The sequence below is a fragment of the Neopsephotus bourkii genome, unplaced genomic scaffold (genome assembly GCF_033783945.1).
Source record: "Neopsephotus bourkii isolate Nb327-2 ecotype Australia unplaced genomic scaffold, CSIRO-AGI_Nbou_v1 NB_1250, whole genome shotgun sequence".
NCBI lineage: Eukaryota > Metazoa > Chordata > Aves > Psittaciformes > Psittacidae > Neopsephotus > Neopsephotus bourkii.
The window spans coordinates 3,019,781-3,046,731 of NW_026901735.1; the positions used below are offsets into that span (position 1 = coordinate 3,019,781).

Consider the following 26,951-nt stretch of genomic DNA (forward strand, 5'->3'; position numbering starts at 1 on the left):
ATCCCTCCACGGGTAGGGACACTTTCCACTATATCAGGTTGCTCTAAGCCCCTGTGTCCAACCTGGCCTTGAACACTGCCAGGGATGGGGCAGCCACAGCTTCTCTGGGCACCCTGTGCCAGCGCCCCAGCACCCTCACAGGGAAGATCTCGGGCTGCCAGGACACTTAAACACGATCCTGCATTGCACCCTGACAGGGCTAGTAGCTAACAGCATCGCAGTCAAGTGTTTACCAGTTTTTATCACTCAGAACTCGCTGAAAACCTTGAACATCCCATTATGGGCGCCCAAATAGAAGAAAGACTCATGAACCTGCTGAGCGCGCTCCTTGCAGCGGGAGCTGGGCCTGCAGCCTCCCTCCGTGCCGGTGACACCCAGGTCTATCCGGTTGCGGTGCCGCCTCGCCCCATACCACAGATCGCCTCAGAAGGCGGCTCGCGTCCAACGGCCGCGCCGCGCGCTTCCCGCCCTCCGCGCGGGCCCCGCCTCCGCTGACGCCCTCACTTCCTGAGGGCGGACGGGTGGAACATGGCGGCGGGCGGTTGGGGAAGGCGGAGGTTTCTTGTTGGTACCGTGCTGTTGCTCCTCTTCCCCGCAGGGCTGCTGGGTCCCGCCGCCGGCATCTCGTCCTTGCCCTGGGCGGGCAGCCCCGGCGAGCCGCGGAGCCGCGTGCAAGTGCTGGGCGGCTCCAACTGGAGCCTGGTGTTGCAGGGCCAGTGGATGTTGGAGTTGTGAGTAACGGCCGCTTCCCCCCCCCGGCAATGGGCTGGGAGGGGAGAAAGTGGGAGGAAGAGTCTGTATGGGGTGGTCGGCGTGGAGCCCGTCCCGGGGTGCATCGGTACGGACGGAGAGGGGCCGGGCGGTGCCGGCCTTCCTGTCCCGCTGAAGGGGGTGCGGGAGCGGCCGCGCTCCTTACCCGCCCCACGCAGTGGCAGGCCCGGGAGGGGTGTTGAGGGACACACGCAAGGATTCCTAATGGCTATGGTCCCCGCTTCCACCAAGCGTTGCGGGCCCTGGGCGTGCAGGCACACATTCACCTTACCTGAGATGATCGGGTGAAAGGAGCTTTCCCTCAGGTTCTCGTCCTGAGAGGGCGCAGTGCGCCCCAAGGTTAAACCGGGCGCGTTTCAGTGAGCTTATCGGCGGTGTTGTTCAAGGCAACTGGCTGTTAGGGAATAGTGCGGGCTCTACACCTTGCACTGCTTACATGTTTGGGACTTTTGCTGGGTTCTGTGCAAGAGAGGAAGGCTGAATTTGGTAGGTAATATTTAGTAGGGGCAGGCTTCTGAATTGTGTGTGTTACACAACACCCTGGTACCCTCACTGCTGGCTGCATTGGTCTGGAAGAGATCTGTCTCTTCAAGAGAGATGCATCAGATTTCATTAACTTCTCAGTGCTGATGTTGCTTTATTCTGGTGACAGATAGAAAGGTTTGCCTATTGCTGGCTGGGGGTTTCACAAAATCGTAAATCAGCTAGGTTGGAAAAGATCTTCAAGACCATCAGGTCCAACCATCACCCTAGTACTGCCAAGTTTACCACTAAACCATGTCACTGAGGGCCTCATCTACATGTTTAAGTGCTTCTGACTAACTATAGTGTCACCACCTGCTTATGTTCAGAAGAGGGGAAAGGAACTTGAGTGTTGTTTAAAGATAGCAGTTAAAAAAGTAGTTTAAGTAGGCCGTATGCTCACATGATATCTGTGTGCTGTGCAGTTATGAAATAGGATTTTATTGGGGTGTGTGTGTTGCTGTTTGTGGAAGTGCCGGAGTTTGAAACCGAGTTGCCCATCAACCTCTGAGCTTGTGTTCTTTCATAAATACTTATCCAGCTGCTTTAAGTTTTCTTTTAGTATTGGATTTGAGTTATCCAGCCTCTCATTTGGGGGAGGAACTGTCACTTCCCCTAGGGCTTTACTGCTCAGTATCCTACTGGACACTTGGTATTAATCAGTGAATAGATGAGAATAATCCTGAAATAGTTGATTGAGGCACCCAGGCATCCTCAGTGTTGTGGCTAAGGATTTGGATTTGATGTTGAGTACCTTTTTCCCCTTTTAATTTGTTGTGTTATAAAAAGTGGGAGAAGAGATGATCTTGGAGTGGGAGAAGATAAATTTATTTTGTAAATTGAACTTTTTCCACTTCTGACATCCTAGTCCTGTGTGCAAGCTGTGGTTTGAAAGTTACTGATTCATACACGCGTTGGTGAGTCTTAAGGAGGAGAAAGTTTACTCATGGTGATTCAGAGCTCTTCTTTCTAAGGGAAAATACTTAAATAATTAGCAGTGCATGCCTCTGAGGAAGAAAGAGGAGAGGAACTGACTGAAATCAGCATGGTTGGGATAGTGAAAGTTGAAATCCTGTGAGTCTTTACTTCACTTGTGAGTCTTCACTGTGGTTTGGAGTGACAGGTAGCTGACAATAGCAACAGAGGCGAAGTTAGCTTTAGTGCTAGCAGAATATGGTACATGTTGCTGCATTGCTTGAAATAGGCTTATTTTTATGTAGAGTGTTTGATGTGTGAAAGATCCTTGGTTCTCCATGCTGCTTTCGTTGGTACAATTCTAACGGTTTCTGCTTTTCTTCCAAATGAGAAAGAACTGTTGCTTTTATTGTGGGTGATAACTCAATGCTGCTGTTCTGTTAGTGAGAGTTTGAGATTTCTAATTGTGTCTAAAAAGGCTTGAAGCCTTCTTGCCCTGGTAGGAATGGGTGCTACTACTTCTGTTTGATGTGATGCTTTGGATTTGTGAAAATAGCGTAGATACATTAAAGCATGCCACCGCTTTGTTGTTGTTCTCAGGTGCACAAAGAGAGAAACTTAAGTCTGAAATTACTTGCCTGTGGGATTTGTAGTCTAAATGGGACTTTTCTTCCTTCATCCCTCCTAGCTGACTAGTCTGAAAGTATTTAGTTATTCATAGCTGACAAAATCGTAGGCACTGGAAGCACTGCTGCATTTCATTGATAAGAACATCTGCATCACTTTGTGTTCCTGAAAGATATTGCAGCACTTTTTACTTACTGTTACTATCTCGGCACACAGATCCTCGCTGAAGTGCTGTGAGTGTGATGCTGGAACAAACCGTTTCAAAAGGTTTCCTTATTGGCTTGTTTCTAGTCTGTAGCTGCAAGATAATGATTTGTTAATGTGAGGAGTTTTTCTTTTGTCTTTCATATTGTGCCTGTCAGGAATAGAGAAATTTCTGATCTGTTTATTTAAAAGTGCATTTTGCATTTGGACACATAGCTTGCTCCAAGCTTGATTTGTCTTAATTTAACAGTAGATTCAGACAGACAACCCCCTCAACAATAAACTTGTAGGCTTTCTGCCTATAGTTACAAATGAAACTAATATGCTTCTGTTGCACCTGCAGTACATCAGGGAAAACTCTAGCTTAGTTTCCACATAGGGTGTTAAATGCTTTGGTTCCTGCTTGTTTCAGTACAAAGTTTAGGGCTTTGTATATCTAAAAAATAATGTTTTAATCTTCTATTTTAATTCTAGCCAGGTGAAAATTGGGAGAATAGTGTAAGTAGTAGTAATGTTTTCAGGCTAGTTTATCATACCTAATTTATAGGGCTATAGTTTATTTTCTCATTGTCATTTATTGTTAAACATTCTGTTTAATAAGCCGGATTATCATAAGGGTTCAGTCCTCCCACTATCATTTTTGTCTCCAGTTTTAAGGGAGTGTGCTGCAAATCTAGCTATATGTTTTGGTATTTAGATGTTTCAAGCCATTTGTTTAAAAGCATTAAACCACTTTAAAACTCCTGAATAATACTAAAAATGATTTATGGTCACTGTAACTTAGTTGGAGAGTTCAGCAAGATTGGGAATTTTCTGTCACCTGTGACAGTATAGTCTCTTACTCATTCTCAATTTGTTAATATCCAGGCTTCTCTTTGTCCTATCCCCAAAAAAACCCAAACCAAAACCACTGCTACACAACTAAGAAGTAGAGGGATGAAAAATGAAGTTACCAAAGCTCTGGTTCTGAAGCTCTTGCAGCCCTCTTGACTGGGATCAGAGGAAGTGACCAAATTATCTATGGACTCTTATTTAATAACTGAACATGAGGCTCATGACTGTGCTGTGCATTGCCTGAACAGCAGCTGATACAATGTGAAACTGAAATATCCTGGTAGCAGATGCCCTACTATTATAGAAGGGGACAAAACTATGTAGAATGACGGAACTTAATCTGCTGAAGTCCTAGAAGATTCCACATAATTTTTCAGTGATTGATTTGCTTTCTGATTTAAAAATAATTTTTCCATCTTTAAAAAATCCCCAAAAGGTTGTGAATGGAAAGTTGTTGGGGTCTTTTTTTGAATTGCAGATGCTATTCTTGTCTTTTTCTTGGTTTTGAAACTAGAGAGCTGAATGATTATGATATACCCCGCTTTGCTTCTCATCCTGTTCTTGGAAGTTTAAAATGCATTTCATTACTGAGCTGTTGAACAAGTGGAAATAGCAGTTGAAATGTTAACTTGGAGAATGTGCTTTGGCTTGTAGTTCATCACAGCACTATTCATGATGTTGAGTTTGCATCCTGAAACAACTTCCCTAGAGTGGTGCCTTGGTGTGTTGTCATTTCAGTGGGCTCAGCCATGATCTAAGGCATGTGAGTGAAGCTTGGCTGGAGAATCCAGGGAAGAAACCTCCTTTGTTTGCTGTTTGAGGTAGCTGGGCATTTGGCCGTTTGGAGCAGCTGGTTTTGCGTTGTGAGATCTTGCCTGGCTGTTTTGGAAGGGTTTTGGCACACTGGAGAAAGCTTCTTGTCAGCTTCCAGAGCATGTATTATTGTGGCGCAGGTCTTGGTAGATTACAGGGACTGACTTTTGTATCTTTGGTAGCACCTGCTCGCTCAAAAACTAGATTAAAACCATACAGTTGACCTTCTGAAGCTTATTGTTTGTTGAAATTAAAAAGCTGCCTATCCTTCCTCAAGACCTATATGTATTTAGGAACAAGGAGGGATCAAATGATAGGCTTAAGGTAACACCCAAAGACAAAAGGCACTGTTGTTTTTTTCTTTGTATGCTTATGAAATCTATAGCAATAAGGCAAAGCTACTTAAAAGACTAAAAGTAGTAATTATTCCATGCTGATACTGCTTTTAGCAGTTTATTAGGTACTGTCTCCACATTTGAACCTTGAATTTTAATAGTACTCAGAATCTGAAACCCAGCGAATAGCTTGGTTTCCAGTAAGTTATGTGTCTTGAATCAAGAAAAACTAGACTAAATGAGGAAACTTTCCTTTTGCCTAAGTTGCTGTTTTCTCTTCAGCAACTCCTCTCCTGCTTGTACCCACAACCTGCTTTTTCCTTTATTCCTGGTTTCTTGCAACTTTGTGGAATTGTGGAGAGTAGACAGTGAGGATATTTCAATTGTAAAACTTTGTGCTACGTAAGAAGTCTGGTAATGCCACAGATGTGTTTTGAGAAATGTGCTTTACCCGCCTGCAGTGAATAACTTGGCTATGTGTAATTTACAGTTATGTGGTCTTTTCAATCTGATTTTTACATGTGGAGTTCAGTAAATCGCTTTTTAATGTGCAACAGGCTACTGAAAATTCCTTAACCAGGTGCTCAGGTCTTGATTTAAATTCCAAAGGACTTTGATTTTTAAATTGAAAACACTTGACTCATGTTTATTTGGCACATTTGTAGGGCACAGTGAAAACAAGTTAATGCCTAAAGGTACCCCCTTGTGCAAAGGGAGAAGCTGGAGCAACAGCCCCCAGATTTGGTGGTGTTGACAAGGTGCTAATTATGTCTTTGTGTGTCTGTGGAGTAGGGTCTGAGAAATTTGGTTACATCTGCTTTTGTAAGTGACCTGGTCTTGCATCTTGTGACTTGATGAAAAATAATGCAGACTGGTTTCACAGCACACACACGGATCTGCTTTTCTACTTCTACAGATTTTTTTCTGGGGAGTGTAAGAATGATAGTTATACAATGACTCCTGGAGTAATATGAATCAGCCACAGTTCTAAAGGATTCATTAGAAGCCTACTTTGAAATAAAGTACCTCCTTAGGCTTCAGTTCTTCAGGGTGCAGAAAGCTTTTGGAACCTTTTGATAAAGGTGACCTAAGTGTTTCACTCTTCCATAACTTACTGAAAGAAAGGTTTGAAGACTGGGAGACACAATAAGGCGGTAGTGGATTCCTTAGTGCTTCAAGTGCTGCATAACAAATGCAAGACATTAAAGCCTCAGGAAAGTGAGAATATCAAAGTAAACAGTGATAACTCTTGAAAAATCTGGTATCTATTGTATGTTCTCTCTTGTGTATGTGTAGGGACAGGCTGGCAAAATTCACATGTAACTTCAGGAATGTAAAGTAAATATTTTAATCCTGATTGCCTCTGCCAGTGTTCAGCATGAGTGGATGGATCTTGTCACATCAGATGTGACTGTTGCCATCCCATATCCAGTGCTGGTAATACAAACTAGGAAGCCAGCGACTGAGTCTGCTTGTGAAGTTTGCTGTTATGTTCAGTGACAACCAAACTGTGAAATAGGTGAATTTTAATGCTGCTTTGAGCTAAACAAAATATTATAATTACATTAATATCAGCCATGTATAATGAATATTCCACTTGATTTCAGTTAGGAGAAATGCTCATGAATGTCAAGTGTAAATGTTGATAGGGCCCAAATTTCTGTTTCAGCATCAGGTAGTGCCTTAAACAGGCTAATGAGTGTATTAATCATGAAAATCTCATGGTGTGAGTTTGGTGCATTTAGAGAAGCTGCATTTAGAAACCATTCCAACTTCATTCTTTAATTTTAGAGCGACATCAGCAGCATTATCTGATGGATGTATGCAGCTTCGTACTTACCAGTCAAGCTACTGTCATGAAATAATACTGGTTTAAAACTACAGTGTCTGTGAAACTATTAACTAAAAGCCCTCTATAGGCTGGCAGCACAATGCCAAACAGCACTGCACGTGAAACTTGTGTCCAGCATCTTTTTAAAAGATACCAAGGGTCTGTTTCTTGGCAGGAAAAGATTTATATACTTTTTTTGGATGTTCTTGCACAGAATTATGTTGATTCAAAGAATCAAGGTATTTGCTTTCATGCTTAGAGTCATAAATTTCTAGTACAGTTAAATACTACCTGTATTTTTAAGTTGTATCCTTTTAAATTCCAAATGTCACAATTTCCTTTTTTAAATACTGAGGTTTCAAAACTGCCATGAGATAATCAGAATAAGTTTGATTCTATCTCTTCTGTTTGGAATTACGTGGTTTAAGTTCAGTCTTATTAACGTGAAACATCTTCAGTTGGCTGGGGAGATCTCTGTCCACAGCCACTACCAAAGTAATCATTCCTGATCAGAAGAGAGCCAGAGAATAGGAACTGCTGTTCTTTAGGTCAGACAGTAGGAGTGGCAGAGAAACTGAAGAAGTAAGGGAGTTCCTTCTAGAGGTCCCAGTTAGACTGTAGTAGTTACGTGGCTGACAAGGATATTGGACTCTGCCCATGAAGAAATTTGTTTCTGTTGCTAACAATGGATGAGGAGTATGGTAGCATCTATGAATTACTGTGAGAAGTAGTGTGTCTCTAGACCCACAACTTTTGCTACCAGAAATCTGCATATATGCATTTCCACCTCCACCAGCCAAGTACATTAAATTACATCATGTAAAGGTATCTTTTAATTTGTAAAAGAATAAGCCTGTGTATGGTCAATTGCCATGGCTCAGTTACATGCTATATCTAGCTGTTCTATGTTACCTTAATTGCATATATGCTAGACCATTGCCAGCTGCACAAGTTTGACACAGATTTTGTCAACCAGGTTATGGTAAAATACATGTAGATGGCAAATAGGGGGTTATCAGCATTTAAGGATTATCTGATACTATCCTTTCATTTTACCTGTTCTGTCTCTGTGTTGATACTATCAGTAACAGCTGCCAACTTAGTTTGGTTATTCCAATCGGTAGTACAGAAAACTCAGCTCTTGAAAAATGCTTTTTTATTTTGCTGAAATTAATCCTCTGGGAAAACAAGACTTGAGAAGGACATGCGGTCTGAGCAGTAGGAATTTGATATGCACTCCTTTTAAATATCAAAACATGCTGTCAGAAAGTGAATGTTTGGGTATAGTGAGTAGTGGGCTAAGGCAAATGTAATTTCTAGAAGTTCTGAGATGCAGGAAGTCATGCAAAGTGTTACAGTGAAGGATACTGCTTCAGAGGACAGTCTGGCTTCAGTAATTCAGATAGCTCCCATGGAAATGGATTTATTTCATATGCAAATAGAATATATCACAAATGGTGTGGGCCTTGGATGTGAATTTCTCAAATCTGTGGAGATCTGGCTTTGTTTTAATAACATGAGTAGGAACATAGAGATTGATAAAAAACCTACCTGATTGTCTTTGTAGACTTGAAGAAAAATGCTATTTTTTTTTTTGTGATTGATACATATTTAATATATATTTAATCTGTCTTCCCTCTCCAGCTATGCTCCTTGGTGTTCAGCTTGTCGACAGATTGAGTTGACATGGGAGAATTTTGCAAGGGAAAGCGAACATCTAGATATCACTGTTGGAAAGGTGGATGTCACTCAAGAACCAGGTAGAGTATGAAACACTTTTAATGAAAGGGATTATTTACTGTAAGTACCACTTAGTATCTTGGGGTGTGCTTTCTTTTACTGGAATACCTGGGATACCAGCCAAGTCAGAAAAGAGGTTTCTAAATCAAAGTAATGTTACCTACATTTTGTTTCTCCATAGAGTTCATACCTGTGAGTCGAAGTTTATAAACTCGAAGGATTAATGAACTAGGGGAGTTATCTGGCTTAATACTATATTAAAAGAGGCTTATTCTCTATTTTAATCTACTTCACTGAAAGCTGTTGCCCATCTCATTCCTCTCTCCAAGCTGTCCACACAAGAATCTAGTTCTGTAGCCTCCAGTTACAGAGAGTTTCAGGGTGTGGTAACATTACCACAGGGTGAGCCTGCTTTAATAAGTTCTTAACTGTTTCCATGATGGTGCTGGATGATAGTCTCGTTTCATTTTAGTAGTGCTTTAAAGGAGATATCGCTGTTGTTTTGTGTTGGTGATGCACATCTGCAAATGTGTTTCTAAAAGGGGTTTCCCAACTGTCCACTGAAACGTGAATACAATCTTGTTTATTCCCTTAGTGATGCCCTCCAAAGTTCTGAACATGTTTGTGTAAGCAGTACCAATATTGTTTAAACCTCTGCATCTCTTGGGAGTGCTTCATGCTTGTTTTGGCTTTGAAGGGATAAAAGATTTTATTGGCAGTATGAAAAGACTGATGGGGTTAGGCAGAGATATTACTAGAATTAAAAGGCTAAGCTTTACTGATTTTTTTTTTACTTTTAACCATTAAAAGTGTGTGGAAAACATGTCCATTTTATTAGTTGAAAACACACTGAACAAGTGAGCTTTGTCAAATTAACAGCAGGGAAATTACTTAAATTCTGGTCTCAGATACAGCAATTGAATTTCACAAGAAAATGACAGCTGCTCTAGCCCTTGTATGGGTTACTGATTTGTTAAAAGTTTAGAAGTATAGAAAACCTTACGCCAAAAAGCTCCTGATGTGGGGCTCTCCTTTAGTGTGTATATTAATTTTTAACTGTATATTAAACATGCATTTAAATATTATTTTTTTCATAGATGTAAATTTAAAGCCAACTCCTTCACATTAACAAGCTAATGATTACTCTGGAGTTAAGGCTGCAGATTGGGTTTCGTTATAATCCTATCCTGTTTTCTCCCAATTAGACAGGGATTCTTTTGCTTATACAGTATTCAAATAAAAGGATTTCCATCTTGATAGTGGATTTGGTTATGACTGACTTAAAAATGCACTTTAAGAATTGAGGCTCTAAAAATAAAATACTTAAGGTCTCAAATTTTTCTTCCTGGTAAAAAAAACTTGAATGGTTGTGTTGGGATCTCAAGGGGTCACGTAGTTGATGCTTTCTTTTGGCCTGAATTTCTCCGACTGCTGAGTGATGCCAGGTTCTTAAGACCTTAAATGTGACTTTAAACCAGAAGTTCTTTAAATATTTGAATTTCAAATTGCTGAGAGGATTGACCTCTGAGAATGTTTGACTTCTGCAAGTCAAAGGACTGACCCAAACTGATGAATTTGTATCAAAGCATGTCTAATATGCCTGAAATATCCAGGTCAGCACAAAGCATGAAAACTGCAGCCTCTTCTAAAACTAACGAAAACCCGAACTGGAAAACAGAGATTTATTACGTATTTAACCTTTGGTGCTGATGTAATTTTGAAGATGCATGAGCTCCTTTGGAAGCTTCACAAAGTTATTGAGGTATTTTTACAATAGGCTTATGCTTCAGCCTTTCAGTTGGTGTGCTTAAGGGCTTTATCTCTTGTTCTTGCTTGCTCAATGGTACCTTAATTAGCTTTAGTTATATAACCCTTCATCAAATTGAAAGTAGTAAGAAATGCATTAAATGAGAGGAAAACCACTAGATGAGTGCAGAGGTGCATAAAATTACACTTCCAAAACCTGCAGGAGAAAGGAGCCATTCATAGTGCTTAATTACAGCAGATGCCCAAATACTAAGCCCACCAGAGCTTTAATGGATTCACAGCATATTTCAGTTGCTTGATGTCTTAGTGCTTAGTGTTTCCTTTTTTTTCTATTGAAACACTCAGTATTTCACCATAAAGTAATGGAGATGCTTCCCGATCTCAAAGTTCTGTATATTTGTGGAGTCTTCTTTAAAGTTTCAAATCCCAATATTTAGCTGTTAAAACAAGACTTCTTGCATCTTCTGTAATCTTCTTTGAGTAGTTATTGGATAAAAGCAGCTGTATTTTTAGATGACATCTGTGTTCTCTGTGTATTTTAGGGTGTGCGTGTGCAAATACTGAAGGTTTTCTCCTGTTCTTGAGTAGCTGTTAACTTCATAGTGGGTGCATGTCGGTGTTTGATTTGCAAGCAAAGACAGATGCTTAATTGTATTTCAAGTTAACTACCCAGTTCAAGTTTGTATTAAGCACACACAAGACCAGTTTACTGTCCGTTCTTAGCCTTTGTAGCTGGCTGCTCACCACTGATTTTACTGATCAAAGGATCTACCTTAGATAAGCAACAAACCTCCAACTAAAATTTGGGGGGGTGGTTAGATGCATTTTGGCAAAAAGATTTTTCTCTTTTATAGATGTCATTATTTATTCATTAGGGACTGTAGTGATAGGACAAGGGGTAACAGGTTCAAACTGAAACAGGGGAAGTTTAGATTGGATATAAGGAGGAAATTCTTTCCTTTAAGGGTGGTGAGGCACTGGAATGGGTTGTCCAGGGAGGTTGTGAAAGCTCCATCCCTGGCAGTGTTCAAGGCCAGGTTGGACGAAGCCTTGGGTGACATGGTTTAGTGTGAGGTGTCCCTGCCTATGGCGGGGGGGTTCGAACTTGATAATCTTAAGGCCCTTTCCAACCCTAACTATTCTATGATTCTATGATTCTGAGACTGTTGATAGTAGCTTTAGATGAGGCTACTGATAAGAGAGCTAGTTTCCTATTTGCCTGACTAGCATTTGTAAGAGTTTCAGAGACTCTTTTCCGTGTTCCTGTGACTTTCTCTGCTCTTAAGCTCATTATGTTCTTTATGGCTCTCCACCTAGGTTTCTCTTGTGCAGCTGTGCTGTCTGCTTGATTAATTCTACTGTACACTTGTCTTCTTGTTTACTTTATACCTCCCAGTGCTGGCACAGCTTTTAACTGGTTTATAGTTTTCCACTACCCTGCCTGTCATAGCAATAAAGGCAGAAAGCTGAAAAGTTGAAATGAAGATGGCTTCCTTTTTGGAACCTTAAAGGTGCTTGTACTTGGTTTGATTTAAACATCTTAGAAAAAATCCTATTGACCAACCCAAACAACAGCAACAACAAAAAACCCAGCCCACAACCATTTTTGGCTTGTTCCATGAGGGAATTCACACTAGGAAAAACATTACTACTGCAACTTCTGAATGTACTTGGCTTAGTTCAGTCTGGCTCATGTTTGTCTCTAAAGGCAGAAACTCTCTTGCTACAATCCTTTTTCCGTAGCTTATTCCTTGTGCCAAAAGATGTTTGCTTTATTGAAAGCCAAATTAGGACTTAATTTCCCAAAAGACTTTCACAGAACTTTATAAAAAGAAAAGTTAAATAACTGATTTGTACTCTTCACTTTGATACTTTATATGAATGGCAGTTGCTGGCTAAAGGTATTTAGCCCTTACTAATGGAGTTAGACTCTCTATCTAGGGGTTATAATCTCTGAAGTACTCCCCCCCCCCAATAAACTCCATTAGTAGCACATTTTTCATTCCTGCAGTCTTTAAATTGGATGTGTTGAATAATAAATGGTATTATAAAGCACTTGTAAGTGTGTGTGTTCTTCCTCTCACTTGCATGTTTTCTAATTGGTAGGAGGTGGTAGTGTCAAGTAGCCCTGACTTTCTTCAGATTTGGAAGCAGAGTGGAGAGAATATCTTCAGCTGACAGCTTAGCTAGTGGAGTCGTACAGCCAGCCTGCTTGTGGGATGTTAGGGAGCTTTTTGCTTTACAGCTGAGCCATGTGCTGGGAGATCTTCACTAGTGTACTTAATGCAGCGGTGAAGCTGGAAGCACTTGCACCTATTACTGTGTAGCAATACTGACTGCAAGGCTGGAGAACTTCAAACACCTTCTGCCCCTCAAGCTGCTTTTAGCTGATTTGGCTTGGTCTGTGCTATGAGTTAGGTTGTCACTCTCTAGCAATACTTGTAAAAAGATTACTATGTATTTGCCAGTTAGTGAAACAGTCGCTTTCAGTGTGGGGATTAATTCTAGGTAGCCTCTTGAAGCCCTACTTCAACCTTCCCTTACCCTTTCTGCTGTCTTATGTCTGATGCTCAAAATGCTGGCATGATCTGGTATCTGAAAAGGGCCTACAAGGATGCTAGAGAGGGTCTCTTCATCAGGGACTGTAGTGATAGGATAAGGGTTAATGGGTGCAACCTAAAACAGGGGATGTTCAGGTTAGATATAAGGGAGAAATTCTTTACTGTGAAGGTGGTAAGGCACTGGCACAGATTGCCCAGAGAAGTGGTAAATGCTCCATCCCTGGCAGTGTTCATGGCCAGGTTGGACAGAGCCTTTGGCAACACGGTCCTATTGTGAGGCATCCCTGCCCATGGCAGGGGGTTGGAACTGGATGATCTTAAGGTCCTTTCCAACCCAAACCATTCTATGATTCTGTGACCCACCCTTCTGGATGGTGCAAAAATGACTCTGTCTTAAGTTAGCAGTATTCTACGGAATACCAAGACATCTGAAGCTTTATTGTTGATCTGTTTGCATACCATTTCTATTTAGCTAGAGAGGAATGATATATACAAAGGAAGGATAAGAACCTAGAAATATCCAAAATGTTCTCTAGCTACAGTCATGTTTATGAAAGAGATTGAGCCTTCTTACAGGGCATGACTGGTTATGCAGTATGCAGGGATCATTTGGAAGTAATAACTTCTAGTCAGGTAGAGGATGAATTGTAAGTCATTATTAGTGTCATCTTCTATTGTGGTCTCGCTTTCTAGATGAAACAAAGGTCATATGAATGAGACTATGCACAGACACAAGCACACAGGGCCTGGAATTACGGGTGTATTAGTATGGTTCTTCTTTGTCTTGGTTGGAGGGGCACACTGCTGGTCTGGTCAGCAACTTCAGCTGTGTGCTGACAGCAGTTTAAGAAATCTGTGTAGAAAAATTACTTTGCAGTAAACATTCTTCAAGATCAGCATTTTACCTTAATTTGTTGGTGGTATTTGGTGTCTGTTACAGTTTGTAGTGTTTCTGAAGACAAACTGTTAACCTATATTTCCAAAAGAATGGTAAAAGCTATGCAGTCTGCTGCTTTCTAATCTACAAATACAGATTTGTAGGTATTTATAGATAAGTCAGAATGCTGAGAAATTTCAGATTTATCTAACCATTTGATGTGGTTTTTTGTTCTCTTTCTAGGCTTGAGTGGTCGTTTCTTTATCACAACACTTCCTACAATTTACCAGTAAGTGTGTCATACTAGAAACAGTTGCCTGTTTCCGTATGTATTTTTTCCTGTCCTGTTTGAACAGTGGCATGGAAGATGAACAACTGGCTTATTTCACTTCTGTCAATCTCTAAAGCATTCTTAGGAACTCAGTGCACTTAATGAACAGAAAGGTTGTACTTTTAACTTAAGATGCAAGGTTTTCCTACAAACAGTTTTGTACCTGAAGTGATGCTTTTTCAGTCTGAAAACAGTACTTGGCATCAGTTGTAGAAGCTGCTGCAGGTTTGCAGCATTGCCTTCTAGAAACCTGACAATATGTGAGCAGACATACTTGACCTTATCGAAGTGTCACTAAAATCTCTCATTTGAATAAGTGACTACATAGGTTGCATGTAAAACAGTACAGAAATTTTCCACTCTTGTGCTGCTTCTGTTACTGCTTTGAATCCTTCATCTGTTGACTCAGTACCAGTATGTAGCTATTGCCTCCTTCTTGTCACTTGAAGTGAAAATGAAGGAATACTGACTTTTTATTTCAGTTCAGGTTATTGCAGGAGTTTTGATTTTATGATAAAGTCCTCATCTGAGACTTTTCTTTAGTTTATTGTGTTCTCTGTTATCAATACTGTTAAAAAAGTTGTTTGCTGTATCTCTTCTTCAATAAGATGTCATCCTTTAAACATTGAACCATTAATTAAATCATGGTATTCTAAGTTGTGTCTAGAAATGGTTTGGTTGTCAACCTTACACTTTGTATTTACTGTAGCATGGGTAAATATTTAAGAAAAAGAGCAGTTTTAATAAATGGCAAAAGGCTCATGCTGCTTAGAAACAGACTTTCAGCATGAATTTCATTTTCAAAGCATACTGAAAATGCTTAGGTGTTCAACTTTGAGCAAGTCAAATCTATAGGTAATGTATATGGGGATTTTGGGGTGGTTTTGTTTTGGGTTTGTTTTTTTTTACCATGGATTCAGTTTAAGAGATATCTCCATTAATGCCTGTTTCTGGTTTTTCAGTGCCAATGATGGAGTATTTCGCAGATACAGAGGCTCACGGACATTGGAAGATCTTCAAGGTTATGTTTTAGAGAGAAAATGGGAAGCTGTGGAGCCTGTGGCAGGATGGAAATCTCCATCTTCTATAATGTAACGCTTTGTTTTTATTAACAAGAAACATGGTTTATAGCTCATTATTCATTCAGGGTGCTATGTTGACAGCTTATAGACAAAAGGCCTTTATTCCCTAGACACGTAGGCTCTGCAGAAGCAATCTGTATTGACAGCCTACTTTTCAGTTTCCTACCTTTTAAAAGCAGTTTATTTTCTACATTTGCTTTTGTTCATGCCTGCTAAGGCTTATTTATATCATCTTTGGAAATAAATATAGGAAGAAAGTTCAGCCACTGCGCATTATGTGTGAGTTTTGATATCTGCTGAGTACTGGAATTAAATGCATGTTTGTGTAGATTATTACTTCAGGACTTGTGGCTATTTGGGGCAGGCAGCCTTTAGCTTGAAGGATATTTTTGTTTATTTGTGTACAAGGAAATCCTGTGTCCTCCTTTGAAATAAGAAACAGTGGAGTGCTTACGCTGAGAATTTGTTTTCAGAGCATTGGATTTGCTTTGGAATAGCATAGAATGCCTCCATGAGATAAAGGGTGAACTAAAGATGTGAGTGGCCTGAATTTCATTCTAGTTAAAGCTATTATGTTTAAACCCCTGTCAAAGATCCAGTGAATGCACTTATTTTTCATCTGAGAATGAGGAAGAGCCACAAGATATTCAGTAATGGGGAGAGGAGCTACAGGGCTGCGTGCTGCTGTGAAATGGGGAAGAGGCAGTTATGACTGCACAGGATTAAGCATTGGAAATGCGATTTCTTGATTATGTTATTGTTATTTTTCATGTCCTTGCTGCAGTGTTTTGCAGTGAGCTGGCTTAAATGAACATAATGCAGAGAAAATGTGTGTTTGCAGTAGCCTTCACCTGACAATTACTGGGGCCTGAATGGCATTGAAAGTCTATAGAATCTTTTTTGTCGTCCCCCCCAGTCTCAATTCCTGTGTCTCTTAGAACCTCTTCCTTCTATTTCTTTGTTTTCTAGGATGCATGGCATGGCAGGGCTATTTCACCTCTCCGATTATATCAGGGTAAGTAACTGTGTGGTAGTGTTTTCCATCCTCCCTTAAGATAATAATCTGTTTAGAAGTCAAAACCTAACTGAATATTTTTATTATCCTGTTATGAGACTTAAATTTTCCTTAAGTGGCCTGTACATTGGCTGTATCATATCTTTGCTCTAGAATTCTGCAGTACTAATAGACTAAGTCAAAAATAGCAGTTTGATTATAAACATTATTAATACTGAAAATACTTACTGTTCTTATCTTGGTATAGTTAAAATGTCCTATCAAAGTGTGCTAACAGGATAAAGTAGCTTTTTGAGAGCTGCTGCAAAAATGGCTGTAAACTACAGGAATATATTTAGTATCTAGCAGGTTCTTTCACTTAATACTCTTCCTAAAGACTATACCCAGGTTAATTTTGAGAGTTGTAAATCATGCTCTTCTGCAGTTTGTTTGCATCTGGTGTAATGCACAGGGGAAGAGAGGGTAATGGTTTTATTATTTTAGCAAGAATTTCTGCATCTGAATTTCAAACTTGATGCCATTTGCATAGGAACACCACAAAACTGGACAGTAATTATCAGCAGTAAAGGAGAAATTCTTAACATACCCTGAAGTATGCTTGGAACTTAAACATGTTTCAAGATACTTTAATTTGGGAGCTATTAAAGGTTTACCTGTAGCATGCAAATACTGAGAATTCTCAGACCTTCCCAGTTTTGGTACTGTTCTTCCTCAGGATCTTCAAGTCTAGCCAAGATTGGGGAGTGTATTTGACTTTAGTATTGTAACGTGCTACAAGAAATCAATATAGTAGAGTTTGAACAGAGTTTGTATTCCTTCTAGTGAGTGTTTTACCCGGAGTCAAACAAAAGTTTCAGTTGTTAGGTTTCCTGTGCAAGCTATCTTTCATTCTTCCTTTCACTGGATAATACTAACTTTTCATAGCCTTCTGGCATTTCTCTGCCGTGGTTGCTGTGTAATGATGTTGTCTCTGTCTAGTTTCCTCCCTGAAAGATTAAATGCTCTGGGAAGAAACCTTCTCTAATTTGCTTTCCACTTTGATGAATATTACAGCTATACATTTTCCTCACTCTATGCTGTGCCATTCCTGCATATATAATGTTGGAAGCTCTTCTGACATTTAAATACTGAAATTCCAGGGTGTCTTTTTTAACCTTCAGATAATGTTGAAAGTGGTTTGTTTTCTAATGGATGTGCTCTTGGAAGAGGTCTAATGTCATTGTCCACTTCCTACCAGCCTGACTCGATGTGATGTTCACTCAGTTGGATTTGTAGGTTTGAATAACGAAGAAATGTTAATATTGTATTCGGATTATCCTCTTTAAATCTATAAGTGAAATCACTCAGTGTCTGCTTAGAGTGGCTCCTTTTAAGAACTAAAGATATTACGTAAAAACTAAATGGCTTAATTTTAGTTAATGAATGAATTCCCAAATTTAAGAATGTATTTTGATCTTGTGTAGCTTCTAAGTGTCTACCACTCTGCTTCCCAGATGTAATTATGGGGATGAAGCTCTTCATGTGGTTAATTTTTTTCACGTGGTGGTGTGTTTGTGAAGTGAATATGAAAGGACACTTGATTTAAACCTGATTTGGTTTCTCTTTTGGTTTTGAAGTGTTTAAGTTATAGGTTACCTTTCTTAAATAATCAGCTTCATAGACTTCTATAGTGCTGTGACTGTAGTTATCGTGGGTGCTTACTGTGCCGTCTCATTCCTACAACAGAGGCCGTAAGAACAAATACACAGGTTCGTGCTGTGGGCTCATCATCAGACATTCTGTCTTTGACAGTTGGCACTTTCTTACAGAATATAAGGATAAAGAATGTTGTGATATTTTCCTGTGTGCTGTGAGCCTTCCTCATACATTTATCCACAGTAAGATGACATATGGCATCTTGGATGCCGAGTATTGTAGGAAGAAGGAATTGTCATCTTTTGCTTAAAAAGCCTCTTAATGTGAACAACTCCATAAAGAAAAACAGGCTTTAACGGTATCAAAAGATTTATAGTTGACATTCCAGGGTGACCAGGGCTTGAGAGAGAAGACTTGAGTGTAAATACTCTTAAATGAAAGGTCTTGAAATCAATTCATGTAATGGTGACAGCAGTGTAAATCACAAGTAGTTTTAGGTATGAAGTTATTAAGTATCTTTTTCTTGTTTCCAGCAAATTCATAGCTACTTCACTGGCACTCTTGGAATGCATGTTTGGATGTCATACGCAGTCTTCATCGTAGTTACTTTATTGATTGGCCTGTTCCTTGGTTTGGTAAGAAAACATATTACTTTCTTTTTCTCAGTTACCTAGAACTTTTGCTTTGTATTAAATTGTAAAAAAAGAAAAAGAATAAACTTAACTGGTAAGATATACTGAAGTACCTTATTCTAATGGTGTCTCTTTTCTCCCTGGTGTCCAGTGATACAACACATGGGAATGGTTCAAAGCTGTGCCAGGGAGGTTTAGACTGGACGTTGGGAAGCTTTTCTTTACAAACACTGGAACAGGCTTCTTAGAGAGGTAGTTGATGCCCTAAGCCTGTAAGTGTTTAAGAGGCATTTGGACAATACCCATAATAGCATCCTTTAACTTGGGCAGCCCTGAATTGCTCAGGCAGTTGGATTAAATGATTATTGTAGGTCCCTTCCAACTGAAACAGTCTAGTCTCTTCTAGTAAAGTTCTCTACTATTCAGTACTGCAGATCCACTCTCCAGTATTGTAGCCTATGTCTGGTAAAGGTTGAGACTGGTTCACTTAAATAAGTTCACCTCTTTATGCAATCCATACTTCAATTTAGATTTCTTTAGTCCATCCACTAAACAAGTGAGTTTTGTATCAACCTCTTGTATCTAAGAGTTTGTACTTAAAGATTGAATGCATGTGATCAGAATTATGTGAAGACTTTAACTTTCTAAAAACACTGTCTTGATGGATTTTTATTAGCTGGAGTGGGATTATGTTTGTGGGAGTTAGCAATTTAAGTGTGCTGCCACACTCCTAATCAAAAGGATGGAAATATGTTTTAAAAGGCTTTGAACATTTGGGGTTTAAGTGATTTACTCTATTCCTGGGCATAGCTTTGTGGTTACAGCTTGGTTTTAATGAAATCTGACATCACTTCTTATCTTCCCCATGATCTTTTGGTTTGACTTTTTATTACTAATTGAAAAATCTGACCTCTCTTGCACCAGAACTGGTGCATTCATATATCAATCTCTAAAACATCAGGAAGGTTTTTCAGACAAACCTATTAGCTATATATGCAAATATTAAGGACCGTATCCTGAGCCCTCTGTTTCATCGGTGGAAACAGTCCAAAATTGCTTTACCTGTGGAGCTGGGGATTACTTCCTCTTAAAATATTTGAATAGTGTGGCTCTGTGACCTCTCCAATACCAATATTAAATGAGAAACTGAGCTGGAAAAGGAGATACAGATGGGAATAGATGTTTTCAGGTTAGATATAAGGAAGAAGTTCTTTACAGTGAGGGTGGTGAGGCCCTGGAACAGGTTGCCCAAAGAAGTGGTGAATGCTCTGTCCCTGGCAGTGTTCAAGGCCAGGTCAGACAGAGCCTTGGGTGACATGGTCTTCTAGGGTGAGGTGTCCCTCCTCATGACAGGGGTTTGGAACTGGGTGATCTTAAGGTCCTTTCCAACCCGAACCATTCTGTGATTCTTTCAGACTGTTTGATCCATGAGCATGTTCTGCAACTGCAAATGTGGTTTAAAACAGTTATGCTGATAACTGGTTTAACTGACTGGTTTAATTAGGTGCTAAATTCATGTGGGAGGTGTAAAAGTTGTTTCTGGCACTTGGATCTCTGCCCTTCAGGCCAAAAATAGTGATATAAAAGAAAATCAGGAGTGTGTTTCTTGGTAGTATAGGGATTTGATTTTCAAAGCAATGTGTGTGTTTATAGACACATTTTTATACACATGTGTACAGAATTGTTATATGTGAGCAAAACTCTTTGATTATACAATCTAAACAGCTGCATTTTTCTTTATTTTAATTTTCATCACCAAATGAGTGCAAATCAAGGTGGTGTAACAAGGAGCAAACGAATACGAAGATTTAAGACAAACTTCCTTATTTGTCCTTCATTTAAAAATATAAATAAAAAATGAAAAAGCTGAAGAAACATAAATTTAATCTCAGTTTTTTCTAACAAGCTTTCCAGTGTTTGAAGTGTATTTAGCATGGTCTCCCCTGTCTCTCTTTCTTCCCTTTGCATTATTCTTAGCATGCGGCAGTGAGACAAATATCTTGTATGCATTTGAAGTTCTGCTTTAAATAACAAGTACAAAAGGTGGAAGTGCACATCTTGTGTTGGAGAGCCGGGATAGGGGTGGAATAACACCCTGAAATACATAAAATCTTCATCAAGATTGTTTCCTAAGTTTTAAATAAATAAAAATACTCAACCTTGTTCTGGGCTTCTCTTCTTAAGATGCCAGCACTTCCAATACTGAACAAATTTAGGGAAGTAGGAGGCAGAAACTCTGTAGTAGAAAACAGAGAATGTTGGTTGGTATACACTGAGAAAACACGTTCTTTCAGGGTTTTTATTTAGGTTTTATCTCTGAGGAAGAGAATACAATTTTCTAAATCTTATTGTATGTCTATCTTAAAAGGATGAGTAAGAAATTACTTAAAAGTGCAGGAACTGTTGGGATGATCTGCTAATAAATGTCTTTTTATCTTTATGCAGATGCTGGTTTTGATTTCAGACTGCCTTTGCCCATCCAAGTCAAGATACAGCACTGAAACATCTGGTAAGTACTCTTAAGTGGGTGAGGTACTGTAGGTTTAAATGTAAACTTGTAGGAGGGAGGGCAATAAACTGTCAAGAACTTAGATGTGAACCAGTGATCCTGGTATTCATTTTAGTCACACTGACAAAGATTAATATGTTGGGCTCTAAAATACTGATATCAGAACATCCACGTGGAAGATAGCCAAGCAGAAAGAAGAGAAAACCCAAAAGTAATTTGCTCTAGCTTCTAGTGTTGAAGGGAGATACTGGTTTGTGTATTTTATGGAGGTGCCTATTCACTAGACCTGTTGCTTAAATATCAAAAGGAATTTGCTTGGCAGGACACTTCCACATCCTAATATGGGAAATATTTTATATTAGGAGATGCAACATTCTGAACCTGTTAAATTGTCTTCATTATTTGTTGTTGGGGAAAGGAGGAGATGGAGGGAATCAAGTGAATCCAGAGACTGCAGGTGTGGAGACAGGGGAAGGTGTTGCATCTCCTTAAAATGAGCAACACTCGCATCTTCTTGATCCTTGGTGGGAGGGCTTCTGAATATTATTCTGCTCCCTGTTAACATGGGAGGCAAAACCTTGCACACAAAATACTCTCTTGTCAGCACCAAATGTGTGTTAAGTTCCAGAACATGTTTTGGTACGTTTGTGTTAAGTGAAGTCAAAACTTTACTTAAATGTGTTTTGTAGTTGTGTACATCTATGTGTATTTGCTGTGAAGATGTATCTGTGACACTTGACAATAAGACTTTAGCCAAATCTAGAATTCTTAAGTGTGCAAAATCACAGTCTTCAAAATCTTAGATGTTCCTCACTGTCAGAAGAAAAGCCCACCTGTGCATACTGGAGCAGTATGCTGTCCACTTGGCTTACCTAAGTGTTTGATTTGTCTGACAATTATACCTCTTTGGGGAGTCAAGTAAAATTGCTGTCTTTAGTTTGTAACTTGGTGGAACAAAATGAATGCTGTCTTTGTCCAATATGCAAGAAAAACAAATGAAAATGGGAGAGAAATATTACTGGAGATTTATTTGAGATAATTGAAAGATAAAGAGAATGCAGTCCTGTGCAAGTTTGCAGTAATAAAATTCATGAACATTTGGAATACATGCATGGTGCTCTAACTGTAATAGACATTCTTCTAAGATTCATTCTAACTTCAGTATTTGAATCTCTTCATTTGTTTAGAAGAAGCAATTACAAAGGATAATGTAGAGAATGCTGCGTTAGAAGAACAGGAGGAGGCTGCAGAGCTTTCCGCAGATGATGCAGAAGGGAACGCAGACGTAAAAGATGTCTCAGATGAAGAAGATGCAGCAAATTCAAGTGCTGATGACTCACAGGAGGATTTAGCACTTGGAAAAGAATCGGGGGAAGAAGAAAGTGAAGACATAAGTGAACAGCCTTTAGCTGCTTCAGAGACTGAAAGCTCAGTAAGACAGCGTAAGAGTCAGGTGGCTGATGATGGACTATAGGGTTTTTTCAGTGGTGTATTTTGTACACTTGGACCAAAGACATATCAGACCCTGGGTCTGAAGCTGAAGCTTACACTTGACTTGTCATTTGTGTTTACGTAAAACCTCTGTGGGTTACTTTTTGTTGATTGGAGTTGGTTTTTTTTAAAGCTAACGCTTGCTTACTTTGTTTTATAAGCACAGATGCTGTGTGTTGTATAACTTTAGCCATGACAATCAAAATAAGTGTATCATATCTGTTTGAAGTCTTCTAAGAGAAAAGGGACATAAGTCTCAGTTCACCAGCTCTAAACTGGTCATCTGTGCTTGTGTTCCTGTAAGCATTGACCTAAGCAAGATTGGGACTTTTAACTCTTCACAGTATCTTGTTGGACTGTTACTTTCCTGTCTGAATGTTTATTGTTTCCAAATGCCACAGAAGCATTAGATAAGTGATACAGTAGGGAAAGAAGGCACCTTACTCATCTTCTCTTAAATGTTGTGTACAGTGGGTTTGTTTTTATCACTTTCAACTGAAGCACCTTTCTCTTTCATTTTTATTAATGTTTGTTTTGGAAGTTTATCATGCAGTGTGCCCCCAGGTTTTCCAGTTGTTGGTAACTCAGAGGCATGCTGCACAGCTCAAGTTTGTCAGCAGAGTCTTTTGACCTAAGGAGTTTAAGTAATTGAAAACCTCAGGCTCAGAAAGAATGGCAGCTAAATGTTTAAAATATGTTTGAACTTTTTAAAAGGTTTAAAGGAAATTATGTTGGTCAGGAGGGATTTTTGCCAAAGCACAACTTTTTTTCTTCCTTTTTTCCCTTCAAGAGATTGAAGCAAGAAATACTCACTTTGCATTGTGTATTTCTTGCCAGTACAAGCTTGTCATGTGCAGTGTAGTTCTGCCATTTCCCACTCAGAGTACTTTGGGCAGAACTCAAGCTGACTGCTTTAGTAATAGTCACTGAAGAGGCACTTAAGGTTTTAACCTTTGATTGCTTTTCTACTTTTTGCCACTGGAATCAGCACATTAGGAAAAGAGAGGGGCACAGGTGGGTAGTGAGGTGATGCTTTTTCTTCTTATATCAAGATAAACACATGTCTGTTGCACTGTTTAAAGTGAAAACAGCTTGCAGGTAGACAGCACTAGGTGTGGTTAGAAAACTTAAGTCATTAAAGCTATCAGTATTTCCCTCCTTTGACTTGATTAATATATAAGGCTTTGTTTTCCTGTAAGGAATACCTACAGTGAGATCCTGTTTCTGTTTTGTTGATGTGTGACTGTGCTTAAGATGTCTTAATCTTGATTAATTTTTATAGTCTATATTGTGTAAACCTTGCTAACGCATGAATTTCATCTTGCTTTGCAAGAGTAATTAAAGGTGAGATTGTCTCTCATTAAAAGAGGCAAGTTGCAAGTGCAAAATGCTGGTTTCTTTTGAGACTGAAATTAATAAGGCCAATTTGTGTTGAAAGTTTTGTGGTTCCTTTTTTTAGTGCCCATAAAGAACATATTTCCTAAGAAAACTCAACTTTTCCTGTTTGTGGTTTGTTGCATACTATGTCTTGGAAATACATGGTAGAAACTTTGCATTTGTCTGCACAAAGAACAAAATTACACTGCATATATTGAATATGAATTGTGAAAAAGAATTTTCTCAGTCTGGAGCTTGAATTTCATACAGTGGTCACATGTAAATACACTTTCACGTGTGTGACAGCATACAGTTGATAATATACATATACATATATACATTGCACTATAGTGAGAACAGTTGGTGGTATTTGGGTGTTGTCCCGTGTAACTGGGCAATTGTAGAAGCTTGCAGCCAGCAGAATTCAGTAGCAGTTGAGGTACATAGCAGCTTTTTTCTTTAAAAAGTAAAAATAAAACAAAAAAACCCCAACACTAAACTCAAACTAAGCTTTTATTTGCAAAAATGAAGGAGACTGTGGCTACTGTAGTCCAGAAGGAAGAACTGTACACCGAAAAGCTCAGAATACAGATTTGTTGTTTCCATTCTGTATTTGCTTTGTTCATTATCTGTTCATCAGGAGCTCTTAAAAGCCTAAAGAAAAACAGAACTTTAACCATATTCCCTGAGAGAAGCAGGAGTTGATGTGTATGTTCAGATACATGAACTTGCATAAGATAAGAGTATATATATTCCCAAATGTACCAGACATTGAAAAACATGTGGGACTGTATTCACCACAGGTAACGGCGACTTTGGTCTGGTCTTACACATCACCATTAAGATTGGATAGCTTAAGATGAAGATACTCAGTATTTTCTGTTGAATAGACTTAACTGTAAGATCACTGTCTGATGAGTAGGGATTAAGTAGTGACAGCAGTTTATCTCTTGTAAGTCTGGAAATGAGCTATGGTTTAGTGTGAGGCAACCCTGCCCATGGCAGGGGGTTGGAACTATATGATCTTAAGATACCTTCCAACCCAAACCAGCCTATGATTCTGGAACATAGTATGCATGTCATTACTCCTGTGTTTTCAACTAATTAAGTAGGCAATATTGCTGCTAATTCAGGCTGGACTATATTCAACATGTATTGAAGTATCTTATTAGAAAGATCACTAAAGGGTGACAAAGACTTCAGACAAATAGGTGCTATGATTTCGTTGATATCTCCAATGTAGGAAAAATATTGTAGTGTGATACTGGAGATACTCAACTTTGACTAATGCTTATCTGGCAAACAAGCAGAAAACACTATGAAGGCTATCTTTGCATTTAACAGGAAGACCATTAGCTATGCTGTATAAGTGTAATATTAATGTACTTTCCAGAATGAGGTTTCTTTCTCACTAAAACATATTTTGCCTGAATCATGCAAGTATAGTACTAATTAGACTATTACAATAGTATTAAACTTGGTGTGTTTCCAACAAAAAAAGTTGGTATCAACCTTTTGTGCAATCTGAGCATTCTCTCTGTTCTCTTATGATTAATTTTAACTTGTTCTTGCAGCCTCAGTATAGACAAAATGTCCTTGGAGAAGCTGCTCCTAACACTGTTCAAAAGGGCTGTGAGGCTTCTAAACCAGAGCTGTATGTCAAAAATGACTTGAGGGGTTTTTTGAGAACTGATTTCAATTTCAAATGGGATGCATGCCATTCTGAAAACCAGTCCCTGCTGGAGCTCAATGTGAATGCCTAAAAGCAAGTCATTCTGAAAATCCAGCGGGTTACTTTGTAAGGCTGGAAATACAAAACTCCCGTCCTTGAGATCTGTGTGGAACTTGTATGTGCGTCTTGGAATACTCTGTATATGCTGCAGCCGTGCTGGGCAACACTTGTTATGTGGGTTTCTTCATGGAAATGTTATACAGGATTGTCTTTTATATAAAAAGGTGTTACAAATTTATACTTACGGGTTTTTTTTTACTGAAATTCCACATAAATTTTGTATTTATGAGGATGTTGTAGTTTTCATTTTCTCAGTGTGTAGATGGCTCATCTGTGTAGTTAACAAAAGATGATTCCTTTTTAATACTTGACATTAATAATACTGTGACTTGTGAATATTTCTTATACTCTAAACCAAACCTGTACATTAATCAATTGCTTCCTTCTTACATGAGTGGGAAAAAATGCTTGGAAGAAGCATGCCTAGATGGAACGTTTCTCTAGGCTAAGCTGAATGCTCTTGAAGGTATAAAATGCAGCTGGGGCTCAAGTGCAGGCTGATGTGCAGACTAATGGAACTGAACCCTCGAGGGCTTCACCTCTATGTTAGTTTTGTTGGGTTTTCCCTCCCTGTGAAATCCACTAACTGCAAATTGTGTGCTAACTCTTACAGATCTGGAGGGCAGCAGGAGATCCCTCCGCATGATGTGTGCAAAAAGAAGTGTAAAGATTTAAATGGCACATCTAGTTGTATTCACAGCGAGCAGTCATTGCTAAAGAAATAGGATTTAAGAGGAGAAGTAACTACCAGGAACCACCAGTGCAAGTATTTGCGTGATGCAAACAACTATTAGATCAAGTTCACAGATAAGTATTCAGGTGAGTTATCGTGAATGGCTGTGAACAGAACTGCATGGGTTGGGTGATTTGCCATTCACTTTAGTTTTCCTCTTTTCCATTTCATTGCTTTCCTGATGTAAAATTGAAGGGGAATGGTAGCAAATGAAACCCTTGGTTTACTATTTAATTGGCTGCTTCTTGGATCCACCTGCCTTTTCTCCAATTCTTATCCTGCTCTGAGCCCATCACACACCAGTGGTTGTTCATTTGTAAGCTCTCTTGCCAGGGAACCAAGTCTGTTGATAACTTTCTTTCATTCCTTTCCCTGCAGGGAATAACAAGTGGTGTGTTTTATTTTAATGAAGGCTGTGGTGACTACTTCTTTTAACTAAGCATCTTCATTTCTTTCCCAGTAGAAAAACCCTTTCAAAACTGTGTGTGCTTTACTTTCCCTTCATCTTCCCTGAGCAGAAAGGAAAGCTCCGTATTTAAACACACAGGGAACAAATG

At 39.2% G+C, this 26,951-nt stretch overlaps 1 protein-coding gene and 1 long non-coding RNA gene across 2 annotated transcripts in view; both read left to right on the forward strand.

Moving 5' to 3' along the window:
- LOC133218421 (uncharacterized) overlaps positions 1-26,951 on the forward strand; it is a 404,246-nt gene that overhangs the window by 214,086 nt on the left and 163,209 nt on the right. The gene's annotated exons all lie outside the window — the stretch shown is intronic.
- On the forward strand, positions 514-25,893 carry TMX4 (thioredoxin related transmembrane protein 4). The gene is made up of 8 exons (XM_061364796.1): positions 514-731; positions 8,497-8,612; positions 14,041-14,086; positions 15,091-15,219; positions 16,180-16,225; positions 18,394-18,495; positions 20,938-21,001; positions 22,189-25,893. Exons 1-8 carry the CDS (start codon positions 529-531, stop codon positions 22,473-22,475), a joined length of 993 nt encoding a protein of 330 aa, XP_061220780.1. The 5' UTR covers positions 514-528; the 3' UTR covers positions 22,476-25,893.